General features: G+C 52.4%; 1 protein-coding gene across 1 annotated transcript in view; it reads left to right on the top strand.

Moving 5' to 3' along the window:
* LOC116951956 (calponin-2-like) overlaps window positions 1-19,947 on the top strand; it is a 49,734-nt gene extending 29,787 nt beyond the window's left edge. The window contains exons 2-7 of the mRNA XM_032970878.2: window positions 8,963-9,084; window positions 9,817-9,883; window positions 11,099-11,236; window positions 14,233-14,349; window positions 16,093-16,239; window positions 16,586-19,947. Coding sequence (XP_032826769.2) covers window positions 8,963-9,084; window positions 9,817-9,883; window positions 11,099-11,236; window positions 14,233-14,349; window positions 16,093-16,239; window positions 16,586-17,020 — 1,026 coding nt within the window. The 3' untranslated portion in view covers window positions 17,021-19,947. The remainder of the gene's footprint in view (window positions 1-8,962; window positions 9,085-9,816; window positions 9,884-11,098; window positions 11,237-14,232; window positions 14,350-16,092; window positions 16,240-16,585) is intronic.
* Window positions 19,948-25,985: the final 6,038 nt, after the last annotated feature.

Here is a 25,985-nt window from a genome sequence, read left to right as displayed (position 1 = left end):
GTATCATGAATGAAAGTAGATATTTTAATCAATTAATAGTGACACTCCCCTGTTTAATCTATTTCTGTATGCGAGCATGTCTACGAACAGTCCTCCTGCCCAACCCACCGCTCGACGCGCAAATAGAGGAGATTATTTGATCGCACTTAACCACGCCGGTGAGTGTAGATTGGTGATGATGGAGGGGCATGGACGTGGGAACGTAGAAGTAGAGTACAACAATGGATTTTGCTGCGCTCCGCCATGCGGCCCACCGCGTAGCCTCTGCAGACTCACGATCTCGCTTGGCCCACCCACCCAAGTGCTATCCAGGCTCGAATCCCCGCTTGGCTTCCGCGACCTCATGAGATCCGACGGATTCCGGGCGAGAATTTGAGCGGCGGCTGCTGCTGCGTTGGTCTCTTACCCCGACGGGCTCTCTCCTCGTTTGTTTGACGACGTCGCCCTCAAATGGAAATAAAAACAATTCGCAGCTGCCACTTCAACTGCGATCGCTGCCGTTATGTTTTCGCGCCGCGTCTTTCGCGTCGCGTTTTACTCGAAGCGCTGCCGCGTTACGTCGATGAGGTTACCCATCGGTGCAGGGTTTTTTGGAAGGTCGTCTCCATCATGCAGATGTGGGAGGGTTGTTGTTTTCTTTTTTTCCCCCCTCTACTGTACGCGCGTTTCCCCTCCCACGTACAACATTTTTTTTGTTACTCGATTTCATTGAACTTTGTCAAACATCCCGAGCCCCGACTCCGACGTCAAGATAAAGTGAGCGACAGCGTGCTGCGGCCGGCCGATTTAAGTGTACGAGCCCCCCCTCCCCCCCGGCGCGTTGGTTGTACAATCCCGCTTCCTGCCACCGCGGCCGGTCGCTCGACTCGCCGACAATTGTGGAGGGCCGCGAGCTCAAGAGCGCTGCTTTGCCTTTATCGGTGCCACCGTTCGCCGGAGTCGTCGCCTTTAATGTATATTTTTTTTTACGTTTTGCCGTAATTGCGCAGAGCCACGGAACGCGTGCCGAACGCTTTTTTTTTCGTTTGCGCTTTCGCTCGCCCAATCCTCCCCCTTCACGCGCGCGTACGGCCCCGTTAGGGCATCCGTGTGCGGTGGATTGCGAACCGTGAATGTTGTTTGACCATACTTCATCGCTCTGTTCAGCAGGGCTCGGTGACGGTGGGGAGGAGTCCGGAACAGTCGTTGAGATTTTCCGCTGTAGTGTGCACCAGGCACAACGCCTGTTCCACCTGTCTGCCCGCAGGCAGGTGGAACAGTCCACTCTCTCCAGGCACCGTACAGTCTCGTGCCCTTCTTGGCTGCCGAGATTTGTCCGCGCGATCCTGGTCGTTGGGGCGACGTTCCCTTTCTGGCGTCGGCGAAAACGAGCGGCAAAGCAACTTCCACGCGGAGTCGATCGACAAACTGGGCTCGTCGTTTTTTGGAGAGACTTGTCTCCCCCAGACAGAGGAATGTGGAATCTTCACAGCTGCGGTGGTTTTAGGAACGGCGCGCGCCGTGTTCGTCAGAGGATGGGGACACGCCTTGGCCGTGAGCGCAGGGAGCTGCGCTCGTTAGCTAACGAGCGCAGCTCACATGTAGCTGCTGCTGCTGCTGCCGCCGCCGTCTAAGGCACATGCCCGCACGTGCGTGCGAGCGGTAGTGTAGCGGTTAGCGCTACCCTGCGCTACGAACCCGGTGTCCAGAGTTCGATTCCCGCTCACGGTCAACACCAGTGACGATTATTTGAATCGTTCCTGGGCCTCCCGTAGGTCGACTGAGCCTCAAATAAATACCCGGTGCGGTGCGTAAACATCTCCAATGGGGAGACAAAGGCGGTCGGGCGTGGTTGCTGGCCACCCACCTCCTCGTGTGCTGTTCCGGCCTTCATAGGTGCTGCTCGCTAACAGCTTTCCCCAACAGCCTGTTCACGTTATACAGGCGATCTCTGTTTTTGTGCTATACGTGGGACCTTTCGTTCCCGAAGGGACATTGTGTTAGGTCAGCCAGGTGCACACGAAATCACGTGACTGCGTTTTTTCCCCCCTCCCTCTGGAAAATTTAATAAGTAACGTAAAATTTCCCAGCGCGCCTACACATTATGTCCGTAATGACCCACACCTCAAATGGCCGGTGGCAAACTTCGCTTGCGGGTGAGCTGGCTCCCAAGTTGCGATAATTGAAACAAACGGTTGGCTTGCTGCGTTTTCACAAAAAAATATATTCGGCAAATTAAGCTTCTCGTTATAATCATCATTAGTCGTGTTCAATTCACTGCTGGATGAAGGTCTCCCCAAGCCCACCACCACCATGTATGAATGTGAACTTCTTTTGCACCGTACGTAGCCAACCGCGGCCATCGGAGGTGTGGGAGCAACGACAACAAACTCAACACAACACGCAGTTCTAAAGAAATACGTTTTCAATCCAGGCGATGTGAACGCGCACAGCTCCAGTGGCTTCCGAATATCGGAAAGGAAGAGCGTTGCAGACGGCCGCAGAAGCGCATCCGAAAGCGCGCGATGCGGCGATCATCGTCGGCGTCGGCCAGGGGTCAGTCCACCGCCGGATGAAGGCCCCTCCACAAGCTGCCGCCACCTGTCGCAATCCTGCGATGCAGTAATCCGGTTCTCACGCCGTCTCCTGTGCAGGTCCTCGTGGATTGGTTCCCTTCACTTGGCTGCCACTCGCTTTCTCTTCTTGGCCATCCGCCATTGTCCCGTCTACTGTAATGGCGCGTCCAGCCCGGGCCACGCTGACTGTTCCTCACGGTTTAATCGAGGTCATTAACTTGCCTGTGGCCTCCAATCAACGAGACTCTCCCTCTCTCTCTGTGTCTCTCGTTATCACTCCACGCTTGCATCTCTCCTCACTTCTTTGGTTGCACAGTTTTTCAGCCATCTTTGCTGCATTTTATTTGATAGTTAAAGTTTCAGTTTGCATAATAAATAAATGTTCGATTTAGCACAGCTGCAAAAAAATAAAATGGTTTCCTCGCGCGCTTGATGTTGATGTTTGTAACTGTTAGCATGGAGATGGGAAGTGATGTCATCGAGCACTGTAATTTTTTATCAGAGCTTCCTCCGGTGACCCACTTTTTCAGTAACCATTAATCAGTTTTTCCGGAATGTGCGGCTAATGCAATTTCGAGAACACTTTTAAACGTCATGTGCAGTGCAAAACCACTCGTACAGTCCGCAATTGGCCTCCTGCCCATCGGTGCCTTAACTGCATCTTTGGACACGTGGTCTGGAAACTTTTGCATGAGGTAGCCATGTACTGCACTAACATCTCATCGTGTCTTGATGATTAATAAAACACCGGCCTTCCATAAATAAAAAAAATAAACTATTTTTACTCCCCCAGGAAAGGCCCACTGAGCTATGTAGCTCTTTTTCAGAAGTGACCTGGCCATCACAAATGATATCTCAATGAGAGGTGGCTTATCGCGTGGAAGTTTATAGCAGCCACATACTCTAAAAACGCGTGATGTCCATTCTGAACGTGGAGGGGAAAACAACGGAGGACCTGGAGAAAAATCCCCACGACAGCAGGGAGAGGGAAACACGCAAACTCCAAATATACAGCAGGGGTTGGGATCGAACCCACGGCCTCCTCTCCGTATACCAGGCGAGGGAGATAACATCTCTCCGCTGCAACACCAAAATCTGTCTGTTTACTCCTTCCCTTCTGAAGCACCTACGGTGCACCCACGGTGCTTCAGAATGTCTCGTGTTGCCTATTGTGTTGAGTTTCCCCCCCCGCTCCCGGTTGTGTTTTCCAAATGCGCTGCAGGCATGGGGCCACGAATGTCTCGCGCACAGTGGTGCCTGACGCCGTGTTAGAGAACCAACCCACGTGTTGGAGAACAGCCCGCAGAAAGCAGACGTCACAGAACTACTTCCGAGACCCCCTCGGGGGGGGGGGGGGGGTTCTGCTCCTCCACCGCTTGCGGCCGTGCCGCACGGCAGCCATTGCACGCCAGCGGGATTCTCAACCGCCGGAACGTTGGCAAATTAATTGACGTACAGATTTACGTGCGGTGGGAGGGTTTTTTTTTTTGTCGCAGTCATCGGTGACCGGGCTGAGGCCATCCATCCCGCTGTGCTTGAGAATGCCGTTTTAATCGCGGGTGGCTGCCCAGTGGAACGGCGGTCGTATCGCCGGCCGCTCCGATGCTGACCTCGCACGAGCGTGCACCCATCCCACGGCGGTGACCCCCCCCCCACTACTGTCTCCCAGCCTTTGTCTAGCGCACAAAAGATCCTCGCTCGCTCGCCGCACAGTGCGGCTTTCAGTGGCGCGCCTCTCTTTTGAGGCTCCGTGCCGCTCGGCCAAAGTTTCGGCTGCACGGAAAGGGGGGCGGGTCGCGGGGGGGGGGACGGACGTTCGGATTCGCGGGCCGCGCGGTGTTTGCGGCCAACTCGGCGGCAGGCGGCGGCCTCGTTGGAGGGCTTCCACGTTGGGCGACGCGCTTGATTGTCTGCTCGCCTAATGAATGGCTTCGGGGTGCTCTCGAGAAAGAAAACAAAACACTTCAGCTGTTAAATGCGAAGATTAAAATTGTAATGGCCGTCGTTTTGGAGAAGGGAAATAGCGAAATGGATAAGCGGATCATACGCCCCCCTTCGCATAACAAACAACAACAAACCAAAGTGTATCTTCACACGACCCGTCAGCCGCACAGCCTTCTGGGAGTGCATAATTCAGGTGGCTTCATTCCCATGCAACATAACGTGAACCGGCATCTGTGGTCAGCTGTTTACCCAGCGCAGACCGATTTCTGAAGTCTCGCCACTGTCACAATCAATCTTTGCACCTACAGTCCCGTTGTCAATCCACTGCTGGATGAGTGCCCTCACCACAGCATGTGCGAGTTGAAGGTGGGCAGCATCAACGTGAGCACAGAAGCCACTGCCCTGTGGTGCTCAGCACATAGCTGCGCGTGGTATCTTACACAGTCACCCGTCCAACAAGCACGTGCTGTACTATCCAGACCCAAACCTGCTTGGCTTCCAACATCAGATGAGATCGGGCACAGATCTTGAGCACATTCCGGGTTATTTTGGTCATAAGTGTTGTCACGAGCCCTGAATTATGATAGCAGCATTCATTAGGCCAGAGTTGCGGCCTGTGAGAGCAGGAACACACGTGCGTGTGTGTATATACACACACGCACGCGTGCGTGCGCGTTTGGCGTCATTAATGCAATTGCATCACAATCACCGAGCAACCGCAGACAAAGCCGGTGGAAGGCAGCCAGGTAGCGAGCCATCCCAACAATTGCCCAAGCTCTGCAGTCCTCTAAGTAACGCTGCCCGGCGAATGATCGGGGGCGGGCCGCGGCGTTCCTGTGCGGTCTGCGATTTGAGGGTTGGTTGTGACCGCAGGCCGCGGCTGTGGCCTGTTCCCAAAGCGTCCACCGGACGGTCCCCCCGAGCAAGACGCAGCGGAACGTCAACAACGGCAGTGGCCGAGGGTGGGGCGGCTGGGGGGGGGGTTATACCTGGGGAGAATTCCGAACTCAAAGCGCCAACCGAGGCCAATGTCGAGCAACAGTCGGTGAGACTCGCCACCACTTGGCCCATCATTTTGCCGGTCGAGCCCCCTTGGCCGGATTGTCTGCACGAGCGTGTTTTTTGATGCTGCTGTAATGTCTGGAGCGGGGCTCAGCGACCCGCGGCTCCGAAGCTGCGCGAGACTCTTCGAGGACTGTTTGCTTACGGTGTAACGTACGTACTCTGTATTCGCATGCATTGCATTATATTCCTGAATTTAAAAAAAATGCTAATAATGCCTCGTTATTTCGGTTGCCGATCCCAGGTCTCGGAGGCTCACCTCCTGCAGCCAGTTTTCGCGTTCTCTGACGAGTCTTCACGTGGGTTTTTGTTTAAATCCACCGCAGTTTTTAAGCCGTGCCAGCTTTCATCTCCTCTCTCGGTCCTTGTGTGTTTTTTTTGTTTATTTTTTTAACCAAAATTGGGAATTAAATCTCCTTCGCAGTTGGGTTTGTGACGATTTTTTTTAAGCGCACAACGCACGCGGCAAATCGTGCGTGCGCGGCATTCGATTGTTGACGATCGAGGAAACCGTGCGAGGCGGACGATGAGATGAAACGATCGATTCTTGAGTGGAATCGTGACCCTGAATCGTGGAAAATGCGGTCTATGAAGTCGCCGAACCGGGTACAACTTGTGACCGAGTCGGAATCTTTATAATTGACTGCGGGAGGAGGAGGAATATGATGAGCTATGAGAGAGATCGGGAAAAGCTAAGCAAGTCGCTTAAAAAAACTATACGCACGTAATCAAAGCGCGGCAGTACAAATTGTACAAGTACGTACATCCTGCAGGTTAGTCAACGCCAAATGCAAGCTTGGACAAGGCAGCAAAACGATGATGACTATGACGACGACGACGATCCAAGCCCCACAGCGACACGCTGGCAACCGTTCCAGTGCATTCGGTGTAGACTGTGCAGACACATTCACCGTTGATGGTCTCGCGCAAGGCGAGCTCTGCATCTGGTGGGCGGCCGGAAAACTACTTGTGGAGGTTTCCACGTTTTAATTACGGACGGAACCAAAAGTCCGCATTTGACGCGGCAAGCATCGTTTTTTTTATATATATCAGGAGTGCATGGAGCCCGTGACTCTCCCCGGACACTGTAATGATGTCTCCATTCATGGATTAAAATTGAGTCTTGTGCTAACTGCATGCGTGCATGTGTTCGTGCGTTGCATTGCACGTCTCAAAATCGTTTGAAGTACCGTGCGTCTGGATCGTGTTTGGCATTCACGCGCTGCTATAACCCCACAAAAGACGATTTTCATCCTCGCAGCGGCTTGTGGCGCTTTCACATGCGCTTCTGCGGCCGTCTGGAACGCTCTTCCTTCTGATATTAGGAAGCCATTGGGAGCTATGCACTTTTAAATCATCATCTAGATTGACAAACTAATTTCTTTAGAACTGCTTTGTGTGTGTTTGGTTTGTTGTTCCTCCCCCGCACCTCCAGTTAGCACGGTTGGCTACGTACGGTGCGAAAGAAGTTCAACACACGTACAATTTGCTCATGTTCCGAGGCAGTGGCCCTTCTGTGAGCTCTTGATTATTCATAGGTAACAGTGGCCGACAGCCGCTGCAAGCTAATTTGTCGTTCACTTGAGAGAAAATATTTCTACCGACGTTAATGACCGCCACCCATTGCCCGTTTTGAGCGTGCACGTGTCACGTGTCATGTGTCACGTGTCACGTGCGTGGTTACATGCGTGTGCGTGTGTGGTTTCGTGCGTGCAAGGCTCGTGAACTCTGACACGTGCGTGGAATCCCGTATGCCAACAGAGGCCCCGCACACACTAGGCTCCTTATCCAAACGAGTCCCTTATCGCAAAGTGGCTACCTACAGTCCATAGGCCACGCAGGGTTCATTGTTGTGCGCGCGTGTGTGTGTGTGTCCGTAGGTAGATGTGTGTGTCTATGCGAGCAGGTGGGCGTGTGTGTGCGTGCGGGGGCGGAGTGGTTAGCGCGCTGCGTTACGAACCCGGAGACCCGAATGCGCTTCCTGCTCACGGCCAATATCAGTGGTGAATATCTGTACTGGTCTCGGGCCTCCCCCCTAGGTCAACTCGGCCTTAAATGTGAACACGTCAATAAAGAAAGCCAGGCGTGTTGTTTTCTACTTTTACCCCTTGCGTGCCGTACCGGCCTTCATAGGTGTCCAGTCTGCGTGTCTCTACGCGGTGTCTTTGCCTCTGCTTTCTATGAGCGTGAATATGTTGTGGGAAGGTGGTGACGCAATGGCTAGCGTTCATTTCCCGGCCACGGCTTTCGTCGGCGGCGGGGGATGATGTCATCTCAGCTAGTCCTGGGCCTCTCCGAGGTCGGCTCGGCCCTCAGTGAGCACCTGACGTGCGGTGTGTGAACATCAGCACTGCGGAGACAAAGGCCTCGGCGAGGTTACGGCCGCACCACCGTCTCTCGTGCGTTTGTGACCCTAAATAGGCGCTCGCAAACAGCGCTTTGACCTAAGGGTCTTTGGGGCTGAACAGGGGGATCATTCTTTTGTGTTCGAGGAGGTGGCGAGCGCTATGGTCCGTGCCAAGCAGAGTTTCATCAAATGAACACGGAAAATGTTCTGGTGCCTGCGTTGGGGTTTCTTAATTCCTCATGCCAGGTGTGCACAAAGGATGCAATTACTCGCCGCTTGGGGTTTAGGGTGTTCACAATGCTCCCGAGTGGCCGCACCTGACCAATGGAATTCAAAGCAGGGAAAACAAACTACACCGGGCAGGAAACGACGACAAAATCTGTACAGGATTAATTTTATTCATCTCAGACATTGTTGGCAGTGCAGGTGTGTGTGAGTGTGAGACAGGTTCTCGCTCGCAGCACTTGCCCCGAGCTGGCTCTTACGGCTATCGGGGTCATCTTTGTCTCTGTGTACGTGTGCGCATATCCACATGTCAGGTTTTTTTTCTTTTACCTGCACAACTTTGCATCAGTGTGTGCCCCTGTGCTTGTGTGTGTGCGTGTGTTGATGTCTAAGTGTGGGGGGCGGTAGTGTAGCGGTTTCCGCGCCGCGCTACGAACCCGGCGGCCCAAGTTCGATTCCAGCTCACGGCCAACACCTTTGACGATTACGTAAACCGGTCCTGGGTCTGCTGTAGGTCGACTCGGCCTCAAATGAGGCCCTTGTGGGGTGTGTAAACATCGCCACTGGGGAGACAAAGGCGGCCGGACGTGGTTCTGGCCACCGACCCCCTCGTGTGCCGTGCTGGCCTCCATAGGTGCTGCTCGCTAACAGCACTTGGGAATCTGTGTTGTTACCGTTGTATGCCGAACTTCTTTCGCACCGTACGTAGCCAACCGCGTTAATCGGGAGGTATGTGGGGGAAGGACAACAAACCAAACAAGAAGCAGCTCTAAAGAAATGACGTCCTAAGCGTGCGTGCGTATGTCTGTGTGCGCGTTTTGCGAGTCAGATCGCCCAGAAGTACGACTTGCAGAAGGAGCAGGAGTTGCGCGCGTGGATGGAGGAGATCACCGGCCTCTCCATCGGCTCCAACTTCCAGATGGGCCTCAAGGACGGCGTCATCCTGGGCGAGTGAGTGGCCCCGCACGGCACGGCTGCCCCTGCCACCCCGCGCTCCTTCCGGGGGACCCCCCCCCCCCCCCCGCTAATTCTGGTTCCGGTGGCCCTCGAGGTGGAGCTGATGATTGGCTGATGTTGAGGACCTGCAGGGTAATGATGAAACAAAAACGAAACTTTTTTTTTTGACCAGGTAAAGCCCACCTAGTGTATAGCTCTTTTTCAGAAGTGACTTCGCCACAAATGATAGCTCAGCAAAGTGGCTTATCATCGTGTGGAAATTTAAAGCGGCGGTAGAACACTCGAAACGCGTGATGTTAATTATAAATGAGGAGGGAAAAACTGCATGTCCCGGAGGAAAAATCCACGTGGAGTGCTCGAGACACCGAAAACTCCAAATAGCTGTTCGGTTTCTGTTGCTCGTCGACCTCCAATCATTCTGGCCGCACGTTAATTATTCTGGCACACTCGAGCCACGACCCAATCAAGGATCCGGTTTGATTCCTGGTCAAGGCTGCAAATAAAGCGATAAAACTGCACGAACGTGTCATTACACTCGGCTGAATGTTTCCAGGTCTCCTGGGGGATGCGGTGGCTGGCGGCGCGAGGATTTGTGTGCTCGGCTCACGTTTGCCGTGTCCGCGCGAGGCTTTAGCGCGCCCCCGCGGCTTTGTTTAACTTTGGGGCTTATCGAGGTCTGACGGTTGTCGTCGTCGTCCGTCGCTGGAATTGTTTTCTGTGTCGTAGGCTCATCAACAAACTGCGCCCGGGCTCCGTGAGGAAAATCAACCGGTCCAAGCTGAATTGGCACAAGGTAATGGCACATTTGTCCTTTTTCTGTTGTGCGTGCGTGTCTTGTGTGCACAGTATGGGAAGCGGTAGTGTCGTGGTTAGCGCACTGCGCTACGAACCTGGAAACCCCGAGTTTGATTCCCGCCCGAGACCAATAACAGTGGCGAATATTTGAACACGTCCTGGGCCTCCTCTAGGTCGACTCGAGTACCTGGTGCGATGTGTAAACGTCAGCACTGGGGAGACAAAGGCGGTCAGGCGTGGTGCTGGCCACCCACGCCCTCGTGTGCCATTCCGGGCTTCGTCGGTGCTGCTCGCTAACAGCACTTGCCCCAACAGTCAGTGCAGGCGATACGGGGGGGGGGGGGGGGATCTTGTCTTCGTGTGCACTACGATCCCTGTCACCTGACCCTAACGTGGGTCTCCTGATAGGTCAGCTCAGCTTGAAAGGACGGGAACTTTGTGTGGTGTGCAAACGTCAACACTAGAGAGATAAAGGTGGCCGGGCATGGCGCTGGTGACACCCAACCTCCTTGGTATGCCGTACCAGTCTCATACGAGCAGCACTTGGTCAAAGAGTACATGCTGATATGCGGTGCCTTTGTGTCGGTACCTCCTGGATTTTGTTTGGTGTCTCCATGTTTGGTAATTGGTACCTGAACCTATGCTGTACCAGACCTGGGGTCACTTGGCAAATAGAATTGCGAAATTGACGCGGTTATCTGGCTTGACCACCTGAACGTTTCTTCTACATCAGCGGCCGTACGGAAGAAGAAGGCTGCAATTTGTAGTGAATTTGCGGTCACGGTGTGTAATGGTAAATGCGATTTCAGTCCACATCGCTTTTGTTATCGATCCCATAACTGGTCTTTTAGAATCGACACGCGTTTAGAGTATTTGGCTGCGATAAATGTCCGCGTGATAAGCCACTTCGTTGAGCTGTCCTTTGTGGCCTGGTCGCTGTTTAAAGAGAGCTGTGCATAGTTCGGTGAGCCCTTACCTGGTAAAATAAAAAAAATATCGTTTTAGTGTTGGTCTCCACGTTCGCGGAGTAGTTTGCTGGACGTGCTCAACAGGGCAACTCGGGAGACGGTTTGGCACCTGGCCTCACCGTTTGCCGGCCGCGCCATCGCTGTGCCGACCTTGACGGGCGCGCACGAGCGACGCGTGTCGCCACGGTGACTCCGATGGGGTGGGGTCTCCCTCTCTCCTGCGTCCCTCCGTTCTTGCCACGCAGCTGGAGAACCTCACCAACTTCATCAAGGCGATCCAGGAGTACGGACTCAAGGCCCACGACATCTTCGAAGCCAACGACCTCTTTGAGAACGGAAACATGACGCAGGTGCAGACGACCCTGCTCGCACTCGCCAGCATGGTAAGCTCACTGCCGCCCTTCGTCATAGCCCTTCGTCATAGCCCTTCGTCATAGCACTCCGTCATAGCACTTCGTCATAGCACTTCATCATAGCACGTCGTCATAGCACTCCGTCATAGCCCTTCGTCATAGCACTCCGTCATAGCACTCCGTCATAGCACTTCGTCATAGCCCTTCGTCATAGCACTCCGTCATAGCACTTCGTCATAGCACGTCGTCATAGCCCTTCGTCATAGCACTCCGTCATAGCACTCCGTCATAGCACTCCGTCATAGCCCTTCGTCATAGCACTCCGTCATAGCACTCCGTCATAGCACTTCGTCATAGCCCTTCGTCATAGCACTCCGTCATAGCACTTCGTCATAGCACGTCGTCATAGCAAGTCGTCATAGCACTCCGTCATAGCACTCCGTCATAGCACTTCGTCATAGCACTCCGTCATAGCACTCCGTCATAGCACTTCGTCATAGCACGTCGTCATAGCACGTCGTCATAGCACTCCGTCATAGCCCTTCGTCATAGCACTCCGTCATAGCACTCCGTCATAGCACTCCGTCATAGCACGTCGTCATAGCACGTCGTCATAGCACGTCGTCATAGCCCTTCGTCATAGCCCTTCGTCATAGCACGTCGTCATAGCACTTCGTCATAGCACTCCGTCATAGCCCTTTGTCATAGCCCTTTGTCATAGCCCTTCGTCATAGCACTCCGTCATAGCCCTTCGTCATAGCCCTTCGTCATAGCACTTCGTCATCGCCCTTCGTCATAGCCCTTCATCATAGCACTTCGTCATAGCACTTCGTCATAGCCCTTCGTCATAGCACTTCGTCATCGCCCTTCGTCATCGCCCTTCGTCATAGCACTTCGTCATAGCACTTCGTCATCGCCCTTCGTCATAGCACATGGTTTATGTGCTACTAAGGGGCCGTTGTCTGAAACCTTGCCGATTTAACACACGTACTGTACAGTACAGTATATATATTATTTTCTTTAACGTCAGAGTTGTCGGATGAACGCAAAAGTTGCTCTCTTTATTTCTATGCCGAGTCGTGCGGCGCCACCTCGTGGGCAATGCAAAGAAATGTCTTTCTTTTTCTTTGGTTCTTTCGGTAAAGTCACGTAGAATGAGAATAAAATAATAAAATAAAATGAGACAATAAAATTCTCACAACGTTTTGGCCACAACACAAGTAGCCTTCATCAGGTGAAAGAACAGAACTGTCGTCCCAACAGTTCTGTGACGGGCGGAAGTGGGAACGCTGGTTCCTGGACCGAATCGATCATAAATCTGCGGCTCGTCTACAATCGAATTGTGGGTGCCGTGACGAGGCTCAACGGTGTCGCGATTCCAATCCGGCAGCCCTCCCTGGCTATTCTTGTGCCGTGCGTGATGACCGGAGGATAAATACACGTCGCGTCTGCTTTCACGTGCGTAATGTAGGTAGGATGTGTGTACGTAAGGATGTGGGTGTACGTAAGGATGTATTTGCGTCGCGTCTGCTTTCACGGCGGACGTTGGAGGAGTCTCCGCGAAGTCATCGAGAGGAGCTGGCCATTTTGTAAATCCGGCGTCCCAGTTCAAACATGAAAAGCCATGACATTTGCATTCCACTGAGCGATCATCGCCCCCCCCCCCCCCTACTTATCATCTGTGTTTTACATGTATCAGAAAACTATAGTACCACCCTCACCCCCCAGGTATATGAGATGGTTGCATAACCCGCTTGCTGTACTGTTGTCTACTGGCCACGTTATAGCTGGCGCTGTGCCCCGTTGCTCCATCCCAGGGTTGTTTCCCCTCCACCCCGTCCCCCAACACGCACGTCTACCCTCGTGCATGGTTTATTTGATTTTATTAAAGCGTCTGCGGATGCGATGGAATACAATTTTGATGTTCAAATTGTGAATTAAACGGCGTTTAATTTGACCAAAACATTGATTGAGGAACCCCAGTTAGGCGGTGCTTGCTATCGGCCGGCTCTGCCTGCGGTAGTGACTCAGTAAAATATAGTACCACACCCAGTAAAATGTAGTACCACACCCAGTAAACCGTCTCGCTCTGGCTGCGGCGACTAGTCACGCGCCACCGCTTCATGGCCTACTCCAGTTTACCTGTGACCCAGAAAATATCGAGGGAGAAATGAGTCGCTACCCGGTTCGTGTTTAATGGCAGGGGAGTTCATTTAATTTTAGGAAACAGAAAAAATTATCCACAAATCTGGCTGTCGCCTGATGAAGCTAGTTGTAATTACTGGCGAAACGTCGTACTCCGATTGTAAATGTTGCGGATTTGCTCTCCAACACACCGGTGTGCTGTACTGGTAGCGAATTGGCACGTTCTGTTTACGTGACAAACCTTACTAATTAGCTGTGTCGGGTGGTGGCGGGTTTAACGACACATTTATATTTATACTCTCTAGTTCTTTCGGTAAAGTCATGTCGAAAAAAAAATAAAAGACTTTACCGAAAGAACCAGAGAGTATGGGTTCCTGCAGTCATGAAGGCTTCAAATCAAGACATATATATTCATGCGATCGAACCCAAAAACCTCTTAGGGATAATATTGGTCTTGAAAGCCTGCTACGTGTTTAATGGCGGGGAGTGTTTGCCCTCTGCTGGTAAACAGTGACACTAAATTTTGATTTAAAGCTTTCGTGACTGCAGTGGTTCTTTTGGTAAAGTCGCACTAGGCAAAGGGGGGCACTACTACATTAGCGCGGTTGGCTACGAACGGCGCGAAAGAAGTTCAACATACGTAGTACTATGCATCTGTTAATTGGCGAACTTGGAAACAAGTGGACTGGATTTAAAGCCACAGGACTGAGCGTTTGGCTGTGACCCCCAACGTTCCCACGACGGTTAGAGCAGAGGCACGGACGCCTGCACCGGGGGCTGTGCGAGGAACCGGACCGGGCACCGCCGGCTCGATCCACCAGTGGCTCGTCCCTGACGCTCGCGTGCACGCACGCGCTCCCTCCCGTGGTCCCGTGTGTCAGGCGAAGACCAAGGGCGTGCAGACCAACGCGGACGTCGGCATCAAGTACGCCGACCAGCAGCAGCGCAACTTCGACACGGAGAAGATGAAGGCCGGCCAGTGCGTCATCGGCCTGCAGGTGATTCGGGCTGCGCTGTCACGTGTGGGCCTGTGCTCGCCCGCCCCCGCCCGCTCCGAAACTCGCTCCCCCCCCCCCCACCCCCTTGTCTCTTTTCTCCCCACGTGTACCAGTGTCACCTCGGTGCAGCATTGACGTTGTTCACGGAAGTAGTGACAAAATAATTAGTCAGTGGAGTGTTTGTTTTTTGTTTAGTCTTCGACGACGAGGACTGTGATTGGACAAGGTTTATTGCGCGTGGCGATGACTGCGACGACTTGCCGGCACAGAGCAAAGCGTGACTACCGACTGTGACGAGACGCAGTGAACGAGTCTTGAGTGCACACGCAAGCCCGTGTCATTTAGTAACTTTGTTAGAGACTGCAGTGCAGTGAGAAAATAGCAAAAATGGTAATTGGCTATATTTACATATATATAAAAAAAGATTTACCGAGTTCACTGATTGGCTGACCTTATAATATAGGGGTGGGGGAATTACGTGCCACTTAGACAAGCGTGTAATAACCAAGAGTGGGGACCCTGCTTCGGTCGACCAGGGCGCTAGAGAATGACCGCGTGAACTTCACGAGCGAAGACTCCACGGGGCCTGGCTGTCGTGGCCAAGGGGCACGACTGAAACAAACAAAATGCCGACTGCGCTCTCACGCCCTACCCGCTCTTGTCGAGGACTGGGACGAAGGTCGCCTACTACGTACTGCCTACTACGTACTGCCTACTACGTACTACGTACTGCCTACTACGTACTGCCTACTGCCTACTACGTACTGCCTACTACGTACTGCCTATTACGTACTACGTACTGCCTACTACGTACTGCCTACTGCCTACTACGTACTGCCTACTACGTACTGCCTACTACGTACTACGTACTGCCTACTACGTACTGCCTACTGCCTACTACGTACTGCCTACTACGTACTGCCTACTACGTACTACGTACTGCCTACTACGTACTGCCTACTGCCTACTATGTACTGCCTACTACGTACTGCCTACTACGTACTACCTACTACGTACTACCTACTACGTACTCCACGTTCTCGTGGTAACGACGCCTTTTAATTCTCCCCAATGTGTACTTGCGGCAGTATTTTCAACTCGTGCCTTTCGCTTGGCTCGTCGAGCCCTCCGGCCGCATTGCCACCCAGCCAGATTTCTAATTATACCGCCGGCTAGATTTCCCAGTAGGACCCGGCAGTGATATCACCGGTTATACGGGGGCGTGACGGTGCCGAGATGTCGATCCAAATCCTGTTGACACCTGTGTGTTTGGAGTTTGCATGTTCTGTCCGCGGTCGCTTGGATTTTTTTCCGGTTTTTCCCTCCACATATCAAATCGACGTGCGTTTAGAGTATGTAGCGTGCTATACATTTACCACGTGATAAGCCACTTCATTGAGCCATCATTTGTGAAAGCCAGGTGGCTTCTGAAAACGAGCCACATAGCTCAGTGGGGCCTTACCTGGTAAAATAAAAATAGTTAAAATATCCGATTTAGAGCCAGCGGATTGGCGTTGCGGTGACGATGCTGAACTCGTACCAGCTGGAGGTCCGTCAGTCCGTCACCCCTTTTGGAGCCAACAGAATGAGACTTTGTTGTGCTTTTTGCACTGCCGGGGGATCATCAACGGAGGTGAACTCCTGGCCACTTTGCTCGTTTGATCTCGGAGACTATTCGAGCGAGGAGAAACGTCCCCGGGCTCTGTGCCAAGCTGCCTTTTCGTTGTATGTTGTCGCGCGCAGATGGGGACCAACAAATGCGCAAGCCAGGCGGGCATGACCGCCTACGGGACGCGTCGGCACCTGTACGACCCCAAGACGCTGACCGACAAGCCCATGGATCACTCCTCCATCAGCCTGCAGATGGGCACCAACAAGCACGCCAGCCAGGCACGTCCGAGGGGCAAGGCGCTCGCACCCACCCGGGCTCGTCCTCGCCAGCCTGTAGAACCCGTCCAGAAAATAAACGCAAACCGCCGCTCGTCCGCTCCACCGCTTGCCTGCTCAACCCCCCCCTAATCAACGCACTGGGAAAATCGCTCACCCGGCCGATCACCCTCTTAGACAACCATCCCCCTTCTCCGCCAACCTTCCCACCCAGCCGCATTTAAAGCGCTCGCCTCCTAAACGTTGCACTTCCGCTCCCCACAACCGCAATAGACGCGCACGCACGCCGCTCACACTCTCAATTCCTCCGCCGCTTATTTTCCCCCACCCCCCTCCCCCCCCCTCTCAGGCTGGGATGACCGCCCCGGGCACGCGGCGCCACATCTACGACCACAAGCTGGGCATGGAGCACTGCGACGAGGGCTCCATCCCGCTGCAGATGGGCACGGCGCAGCCCGGAGCCAAGGGCATCGTGTACGGCCTGGGCCGCCAGGTCTACGACCCCAAGTACTGCCCCAGCGGCTCGGAGCCCGTGAACGCGCGGGGCTACGGCGAGGACGGCGGCGGCGGCGACGAGGATGACGACGAGGAGGAGGAGCTCGGCGGCGGGGTCAGGGGTCGCGGGGCGGAGCGCAGCAACGGGCGGGACGCGGCGAACGGCGCCGGCTACGCGGAGGAGCGCGGCTACGGGGGCGCGTACCGCGGCTACGAGCGTGGAGCGGACGACGACGAGGAGGACGACGAGGAGGAGGAGGAGGCCGTGTACCGGCAGCGCGTGCAGTGACGCGGGGGCAAAGTCCCCGCATCGTCTCCTAACTAACGTTTTGTTTTTGGTCTTCCTCCTCTTCTCGTCACCCCTTACTCTGTCGTCGTTTTTTTGTTTAATTTTTAACGAAGTGTAAGCTGTTCGTTTCCTCCTCCTGCGCGCCTGAATTCCCATTCGAAGTGTTCCTTGATTGTCAGTTTCCCCAATTTCTTGTTATTCCTTTAACTCGCCCTGCAAAACCGGCACCCCGTATCTACGAGCAGCCCCTGCTGCTCACAAAGGGAATATTGTGTCGCTGGGGAGGTGGGGAGGTGGGGAGGCGGAAGACCACTGCTAAGTGCGTGCGGCGTCAAAGTTAAGGGATTTGAACTCGCACAAAAAAAGTCTTTGAGCCAGGCCATCAAACCCCAGACTACCATCCATCCAACTAAAACATCTTAGATTTGTACGGTTTTCAATCAAATTAGTTGATTTTCCAATGATCTTGCTTAACTTTTATTTGTACCTACTCACTCAACCCCTCACTCTCTCTCTGTCTGTCTCAACAGCATTCCAGCCGAGAAGCTTCCTTCGTAATTGTCTTTTGCATGTTACTTCTACCCAATGTGTTAACATCGATGTAGCGCTCTGCTTCAGTGAGCAGCATCGACAATTTATAGACAAACTTGTGCACTGTTTGAGTAACGCTTCATTTGTACGGGGGACCTTTTAGATTAATCAGAAATGGAGTGTTCAAATGGTTGAAACATATATGAAAAATAAGGAAAATCTCTCCGGAGACTCGGCTCTTTATTTTAAAGACGCTCCGCCTATAATGATGGACCAATTCCTTATTTGCAAACCAGAGTGACCAGAGAAAGCCCGCACACATAGATAGGAACACTCAAAACCCGATACTTCCTCTTGTCTGCAGGGAGTGCTGTGTGTGATTTCTAAAGGTTTTGATAGGTGACACATAGGCTGGTAAAAGCCTTGCGCTGCAGACCCTGGTGTTTATCACTGCAAATCCATGTAAGGGTTAAATACGTTCTATTAAATCATTTTACATTACAATACTTTCTCTACCTGTCGCACAAAGGACCAATGTCTTGAATTTTAGAGAAGTGCACAGCAACTTTTGACCAATTGTGCTCCGAGTTGTTGTTGGTCACGCGTGAGGTTCACCGCCTTCATCGCGAGAGCCGACACGCAGCTTCACTTCCCGTACGAGTGCTTTGTCATTTATCGCAAAGCATTGTGGGATTGTGGCACCCTTGGCCTGTGATTGGCTGCTTTCCCTCGCCGGGACAGCTCAGTGTTGTTAGGTTTACGATCAGTGCGTAGACCACCCAGCGCGATGGGAACGTGTTTTAAAATTATAAGGGAACAAAACATACAATTGTAACGCGACTAATACTGTTCCGCATCGCGTTTATTAATTACTAGCTTGCATAACCATTCCCTGTGATCTTTTGTCTTTTTTTGGAACTCCTTTATGTTGATGATCCTAACTATATTCCGCAAACAACATAGGGAGCACTTGTGTGTGTGTGTGCGTACATGCAATCAGACACTGTATATAATAACACACTGATAATGTTTTCCTTGCTTACCAAGCTGATTAGTTTCCAGTCAAGTCATGTCATATTTAATATTCAGCAGTTTTTGTTTTGTTTTCCCCGCCCCCAAGAAAATGTTACAAATTCGCCATCGTCACGTTGCGTACGTTGAACTTCTTCCGCGCCGTACGCAGCCGGCCGCGCTAATCGGAAGGTGCGGGGAAATCGAGAAGCCACAAACGCAGTTACACGGCTCGCGATGTGATCGCCGTGCGTGTATGTGCGCGGACGCCGATACGTTACAATGCCAGCCGTCTCGCGTGCCGCTCCTGGCCAGGTCTTTTTTTTTTCATCTGTGCCAATCGCTATCTTTAGCCGGAACCTCCCCTAGGTCAGTTGGGCCTAAATCGGTCGCCTGGTGCGGTGTGCGCTGTCAACACGCCGTCGCGTGGGAGGGGGGGGGCGAAGGGGGGGCGGCCGTACCTACCCAGTGCCGGCCCCACCAGCAGCTTGACCCCGTGCGGAAAATTATATAACTTTTATTTTTAAGTACAGCACCGTATATACGTATGTTTCTGATTGCATGCGCACGTGCACACCGGCTTATGACCTATACGTGTTATTCTTTTTTTAAATGTTTAAAGTTGTGTACATTATTACGTAAAAGTGTGGGGGGGGGGGGTGGGGGGGGAGGGACCCGCCCGCGATCGCCACCCGCGATCGCCACCCTGTAAAGCAGTCGGAACGGCCCTGGGCGGTGAGAGGGGGGACCATGTACGTTCACGACCAGCCCGCTGAAACGACTCTTTTTGACCGCCTAATAGTTGGCCCTGTCATGAATGCACGCGTGCGAGCGGGCGTAAGTAAACAAACTTAACACGCAAGAAAACTGAAAACTAAAAAATTGGTTACCCTTCAACAAACGACAAAGTCCCCGTCAAAACAATGGCGATCAAACTGGAATTGGGCATTTTTCCAAGTGTTCGGTCACTGAAACAACTTTGTACCTAGGTAAGACGTTTGCCTAGCAAGTTGAATTTTTTTTGTTGTTGACAGATATGTAATGACTAATTGAATTGTATTTTTTTTCTGTTTTAAATGAGATGTTAACCCCAGACAGAGTTTAACATTTTAGGTCATTTTTTTACAAAGTGTTCCTGTTGTATTACAATTAAGAAAAACTCGACTTTGTTTTGCGTTTAAATATATTTGAACTGTCGTCTTACGATCATGTTCCATTCTATTAGGCAGTTGTACTCTGCTCCTACTGTAGATTAGACCAAGTCTTTTAACTTCAAAACTAGAGTAATGAATTGTAAACAAAAGTGTTCTTCAATACTTCCCTTGTATCATTTAAAGAGAAATGTTTCCCCAAAACCACTGAATAAAGATTAGATACCAGTTTAATTACTCGTCAAGTTGATGCACACACCTTCAAAATAAAGTTTTCTATTTAATTCTCCCCCCCCCCCCCCCCACTTCATGTTGGTATTTTTGGGTAATTTTCATCATTTGCTGCGTAGAAACAAGGATCACCCATTCTCTTCAGCGGAAACCAAGCGAGGTTAGAGGCTGGATCTCAGTAATCGTGGAATGTTGGGGCAACGTTGGTCCAACGATTCCAACCACGTGCCAATGTCGGCCCGACGTTGGCATGTTCACTGGGGGACAGTCTTTGATTGGTTGGTTGGTCGACCACCGTACATGAAACGTGCGTGTCAGTTTAGGCCGTCACGGCTGAGGACATTGCAGCAAAATCCACGGTTGTACCGTACTGCGCTCTATCGTCTATACCCCCGCCCGCCTTCGGCAACTCGCACTAACCAGCCCTGGTGAACTACGGAGTGGGGAGGCCCTCATCCAGCAGTGGATTGGCAAAAAGACATGTGCATTTAATTTGGCAGGGGGCAGAGGTAGAATGTGAAATCCATGTTGAAAGGAAACAAACCATTGTGAACACTTGGGGTGGTTAGGAGATGTTAACTACCTCGCCTGGTATACAGAAAGACCCATGTTCGATCCCGCCCCTAACGTCTGCTGTGTATTTGGAGTGTTCATGTCTCATCATCATCATCACGGTGGCCAGGGGATGTTAACTACCTCGCCTGGTACACAGGAGGTCGTGGGTTCGATCCCGACCCTGACGCCTTGCTGTACATTTAGAGTTTGCGTGTCTCTCTCCTCGTGGTCGCGTGGATTTTTCCCGGGTCCTCCGGTTTTCCCCTCCACATTTAGAATCAACATGACGCGTTTGGACTATTTGGCTGATATAAATGTCCACGCGATAAGCCGCTTCGTTGAGCTATCATTTGTGATTGCCAGGTCGCTTCGGAAAAAAAAAGCTGTATAAGCTCAGTGGGCCCTTACCTGGTAACATTTTTTAATATAGTTTTACGATGGAGAAACAAGCGAATGTTTTTTTTTGGCAGCAGCCCTTAAAGCAGCAAGAGTACTTTCCTTAGTGGAACGCGAAGCAATTGCGACCGGAAACTTGAGCTGAGGCTTAAGACCTGTTTCCCCCCTTCCCGAAGAATTCCTGACAATTGCGGCAATTTAATTAAAATGCACAGAGAGAAGCCTGTCCCCTTCAAGCCCCACGGCCATCTAGCATCTTGTGAAACGTCCACGGACGACCTTGGTCAGGGGCTAGGCTGGGATGGAGCGTCTCGGCTGATGTGCCGCGGACTTCCGCGCCCTTTCCTCTCTCGTCTCTCTTGCTGCTCCACTCCGTGGTAGAGTCGCCGAGTTCCAAGCCTGCTCCGAGAGCTCGCACGCTACACCGTTTGACGCGCAAGCCAAGTGCGCACCATCATCGGAACGCTGAAATCGCGACACCAAATCCTCCCCCTCCAGACCCCGCCGGCTGCTTGTTCCGGGGAACATTCTGCCACCAAATGTCTAACCGAGGTATCGCGCGAACTGCAAAAGGGGGTTTTCCACGCTTCGCTTGCCAGCGACAACCACCACCCAGGCATCAACCGATGCCCCCACGCCACTGCTGTCACCACCCTAGAACCTCACGCGGATCCGGTAAGAGCGCAGGCGAACAGAGTGGAACAATAGTTCGGAACGAACTTCCACCCCACCTCGCTCGAGGCCCAAAACGTTGCGCCCCTGCCAGCCACCCCCTGGGCTTCCTGTGAGGCACCGGTTGGTGGAGACCATCAACCGCATCGGAGCGATGGGCAACGTCTCCGTCGTGAATGGGGAAGTTAAAGGCACGGGGGTGGTGGGGGGGGTGGCGGGCACAGTGGTGCGACTGTGGCCACGCGACTCGGGCAACGGATGATCGCGGTTTAAAAAAGATGATAATCCCACCGTGGTCTGCGCTCGCCTCGACGGCGGAGGAGGAAGCGCAGAGCGACACGAACTCTCTCCTGGAGCGCATCCTCGGCGTTGTCACCCAGCTGCTGACGACTGCGACCGGGCGCAAGACGAGAATGTGCGCGTACAGCGGTTTCGCCGAGCCATTTCGCTGGACGAGGACCTTTTTTTTATGCCGCACTGCTCGTGGGGCTAAGTCGACCATACTTCACCATGCTGGCCGGAGAACGCGCGGAGCATAGACGTGTGTGAGCACGGTACAACAATGGCTTCGCTGCATTTAAGCCTGTGCTGCCCACGACGTGTCCCCCCCCGCAGCAACCTGTAACACCTGTCGCGCGTGGTGGTCGTTCACGCACTAACCAGGCTCACAACTGCTTGGCTTCTGAGAATCTGAAAGAGATTCCACGCATTCTGGGGGATTTGGCCGTCGTGAGTCAACGGCTGTCGGAACGCATTCACTCCCGGCATGCGCTCGGATGACCGGACACCCAGTGACCCGTGGCACTCGAGCGAGTCCATGGTCTTGCGCGACTCGCCACCAAACCCTGCGTTAAGTGACAGCTGGCTACAACCATCTGAAACTACGTTGACGCATACCTGGCCGCCCCTTATCGTTGCCCTAGCTTACTACAGACCGACTTTGTTGGTCACCCCGTGCCCTTATGAATCTCAACGTTCATCCTACAGAGTCCCATCACAGGGGAGAAACACAAATAGACGGATTGTTGCTGTTGCCCTATTGAAACTGCCGTACGCTGTATGGTACTGAAAACTCAATTTCCCCGTACAAGAATAGGGAGTGAACCGTGTGGGTTGACAGCTGTGGGTTACGGGTTGCGGGCGGTTAATTGATCGGTTAATTGGTCAGGGCGGGTACGCGACGTTGCGCCGCACGGCTCTCCAATTCCAGCGGGGGCGCTGCAGACAACCCGGCGTGGGAGTGCGAATTGGCACTGGCGATGTCTCGGTGGGTGCGTGGTTGGGTTGGCGGTGGCAAGGGTGTGACGGGAGCGGAGTGAGTGGAGCAACGCAGCGTGGGTGGGGGGCGGGGAGTCGTTCAAAATCAGAATAAAAATCAGAATATTTGTTCATTCTGGAGGACTCCGATGAGCTATAAAGCTATCTTTTCACAGACCTCCAGTAGGGGCAGGTCAGAACGTTACAACAAACACGATCGGAGTGCAAAGTATAGGAAGGGTAAACAACTCACTTAAAAAACATTATCCAAATAAAACTAACCTTTTTAATCTTGCCAGGTAAAGCCTACTGAGTCATTAGCTTCGTTTTTTAGAAGCGCCCTGGCCTCAAATGCACACGGAGGCAAGTCAAGGGCACAAACACACCCAGCCAGCTGGCACGGTTCCACCTTTCCAACACCTGCCTAGAGTTCCACACCTTGCCAACGCCTGCCCAGAGTTCCACACCTTGCCAACGCCTGCCCAGAGTTCCACACCTTTCCTACACCTGCCCAGAGTTCCAGACCTTGCCAACACCTGCCCAGAGTTCCACACCTTGCCAACACCTGCCCATAGTTCCACACAACTCGATAGACAACTCTGACTCAACGTGGCTCGCACCACGCCCGCTCTGTCATTTTCACTCTTCCCCGCCACCCACCCACCCACCCCGCACCACCCAAGTTTCGCAATGCGAGTCCGCACGCGTTTATCTGCAGAGTTCTGGAATGTCCGAGACGTCGGGTGGGGATTGAGAATGCAGCTTGTTGTTGACGGCGATGATGCGACACGGCCAAATGCAACACATCACGCCAGAATGCGCCCAATATCCCGTCAGATCTCGGGAAATGAAGTACGTTTAGCCCGGGTGGTGCTCTGATGGGGTGACCACCAACAACGCGACAGGTTGCCACAGGGGCTGTTGCGGATCTACATTTAATCGGTCGTCCCAATGCGTGCTAAAGACGCCTTGCTGGAGATGGACGCCCGTGCAAACGAGACGTCCCATCTCAAAAACGGGGTTGTCCAGGCAACATTTTACGCCACTACTGGTGGCGATAAAAGGGGTCGCCGGCTACAAAGGTCCTCTCTGGAGGCACCCTTCCTCCCAGAGGGGTATTTGGCCTACTCTTCCCCGCTGACCGCACAGGCGGCAGCCACACTTTACACACGGGGCACACAGCGCGAACCCCGTGCCCATCGTCCGTGTGTCGGACTCGTGCGTGGGGACGCGGTTAGGATGGAGAGTCGGGGGGGGGGGTCACGCAAAGGTCAAGGGTCTACGTTCAGCGTAATAATTAAAGAGGGGCGCTGGCGAGGAAGTCACGAGAAAGAGACACGAAAAAATAAGAGGGGGTGGGGGGGAGACAAAGGCGGGGGTGCCGTGGGAGCGTGGTGAAACAATCCTTATGTATCAAGGAATTAAGAGGCTCTATGATAAAGGGATGTGGCACCACAACGGGGAGCTGCAGGGATGAGACTCCAGGCTCGTGGTTGCTGGATGTGAACGTTAACGGCACCACTCCGTGGACAGCCCCGCGGGCTCTTGGCAGCTCGTGGGTGTGAGGTGGCGTGGGATCAGCGGGCAGCCACGGGGCTGTCACTTGGGGCAGCTGACGGGAGCCACGAGGCTCTCAGTTGGAGCAGTTGATGGGCAGCCACGAGGCTCTCAGTTGGGGCAGTTGATGGAGTTTAAGGGCAGATCGAAAGGGGTGAAATTGCAGTTGGAGTGGAGTGAAGCCTGTGGAGAGGAGATGGAGTGGCGGGGTTGTGAAGAGCTCGAGATGAAGTTGTAGAATACATCGGAAGTACAATATGAAAGTGAAAGTAAACACGTCACCGATTTTTTTTATTTAAAGCTTTCGTGACTGCAGGGATTCATATTCTTGGTTCTTTCGGTAAAGTCACGTAGAAGGGAAACAATCAAATAATAAAAATATTGTTTTATAAAATAGTAAAAATATTGTTTAATATTTTTACTATTTTATTGTTTCCCTTCTACGTGACTTTACCGAAAGAACCAAGAATACGTCACCGATTGTTCCAATTGTGGAGCAGTACGTTTTTATTAGATTGTGTGAAACCATTTGGCTTCCAGAATGCACGATGGGCGGTGCCTTCCCTAACTGTTGAAATCGTCACATTTAGGGCGTCGTTTTACAGAAGCTAGGGCTGGCCTGCCAAAAGCAGCGTTCGTGCCCTACAAACTGTTCGCGTTGGTGCTGTTGGAACGACAACGTTCACTCGCGTGGCCTTCCTTTCACGTTTGTATTGCTCGGTGGACCGAGACAGGAGGAGATTTACAATAAAACTGCCACGCCCGGAGATCGTGGAGGCCATCACCTGGCCTCTGGGTTGTCAGGCCAGTGCCGTTAACCTTTGCACCACGGCGACACATGTACGGGAATGAGAGCAATGCTATATTTCAAGTGGAATGTGTTGACCAATTGTTGCCCAAAGTTTGATTTAGGGCTACGGAAATTATGATGTCAATGTATGTACTGTACTATGTTAAACTTCTTCTTTGGTTCTTTCGGTAAAGTCACGTAGAATGAGAATAAAATAATAAATTGATAAAATAAAATAACACAATCATATTCTCACGACGTTTCGGCCACAACACAGAACCAAAGAAGATGAATCCTTGCAGTCACGAAAGCTTTAAATCGATGTTAAACTTCTTTCGCACCGTACGTAGCCAACCGTGTTAATCGTAGGTATGAATCAATGCCATAACACAAGCGAATTCCACGTGCTATTAATAAGGGCCCTTGCCCGAAACATCGCACATTTGTTCCCATGGGGCGGCATTGTTGCTACTATTCTGGTTTCAACCGTGTGTCTAAATAAATATTCTGATTCTGTATATCCAGGTGACACCTCGGGTGACCTGGGTCACCAATACGACAAACGCAAAACAAGGCAACTGTAAATCAAAACAAAAGCAAATGAATAATTAAATCCGTAAATTACCAGAAAACTCCCACAATAAACGTGTTGATAAAATTATAACAATTGTTTGTAAACTTGCAGCACCCCGGTCCAGACCAGTGAAACGTTTTGGTAGCTTTTCCACCGAACGGAGGACCATTGCTTAATAATAAGAAGTATTTCGCCACATGAACATGAAATACCCCATCAGCATGTCCCATATTGCACTAC

This window comes from Petromyzon marinus, chromosome 44 (assembly GCF_048934315.1).
Source record: "Petromyzon marinus isolate PM22_M1 ecotype Great Lakes invasive population chromosome 44, UKy_Petmar_22M1.pri1.0, whole genome shotgun sequence".
Classification (NCBI taxonomy): domain Eukaryota; kingdom Metazoa; phylum Chordata; class Hyperoartia; order Petromyzontiformes; family Petromyzontidae; genus Petromyzon; species Petromyzon marinus.
The sequence above is the reverse complement of the archived record's forward strand: the minus strand, read 5'-3'. Positions and strand labels throughout refer to the sequence as shown.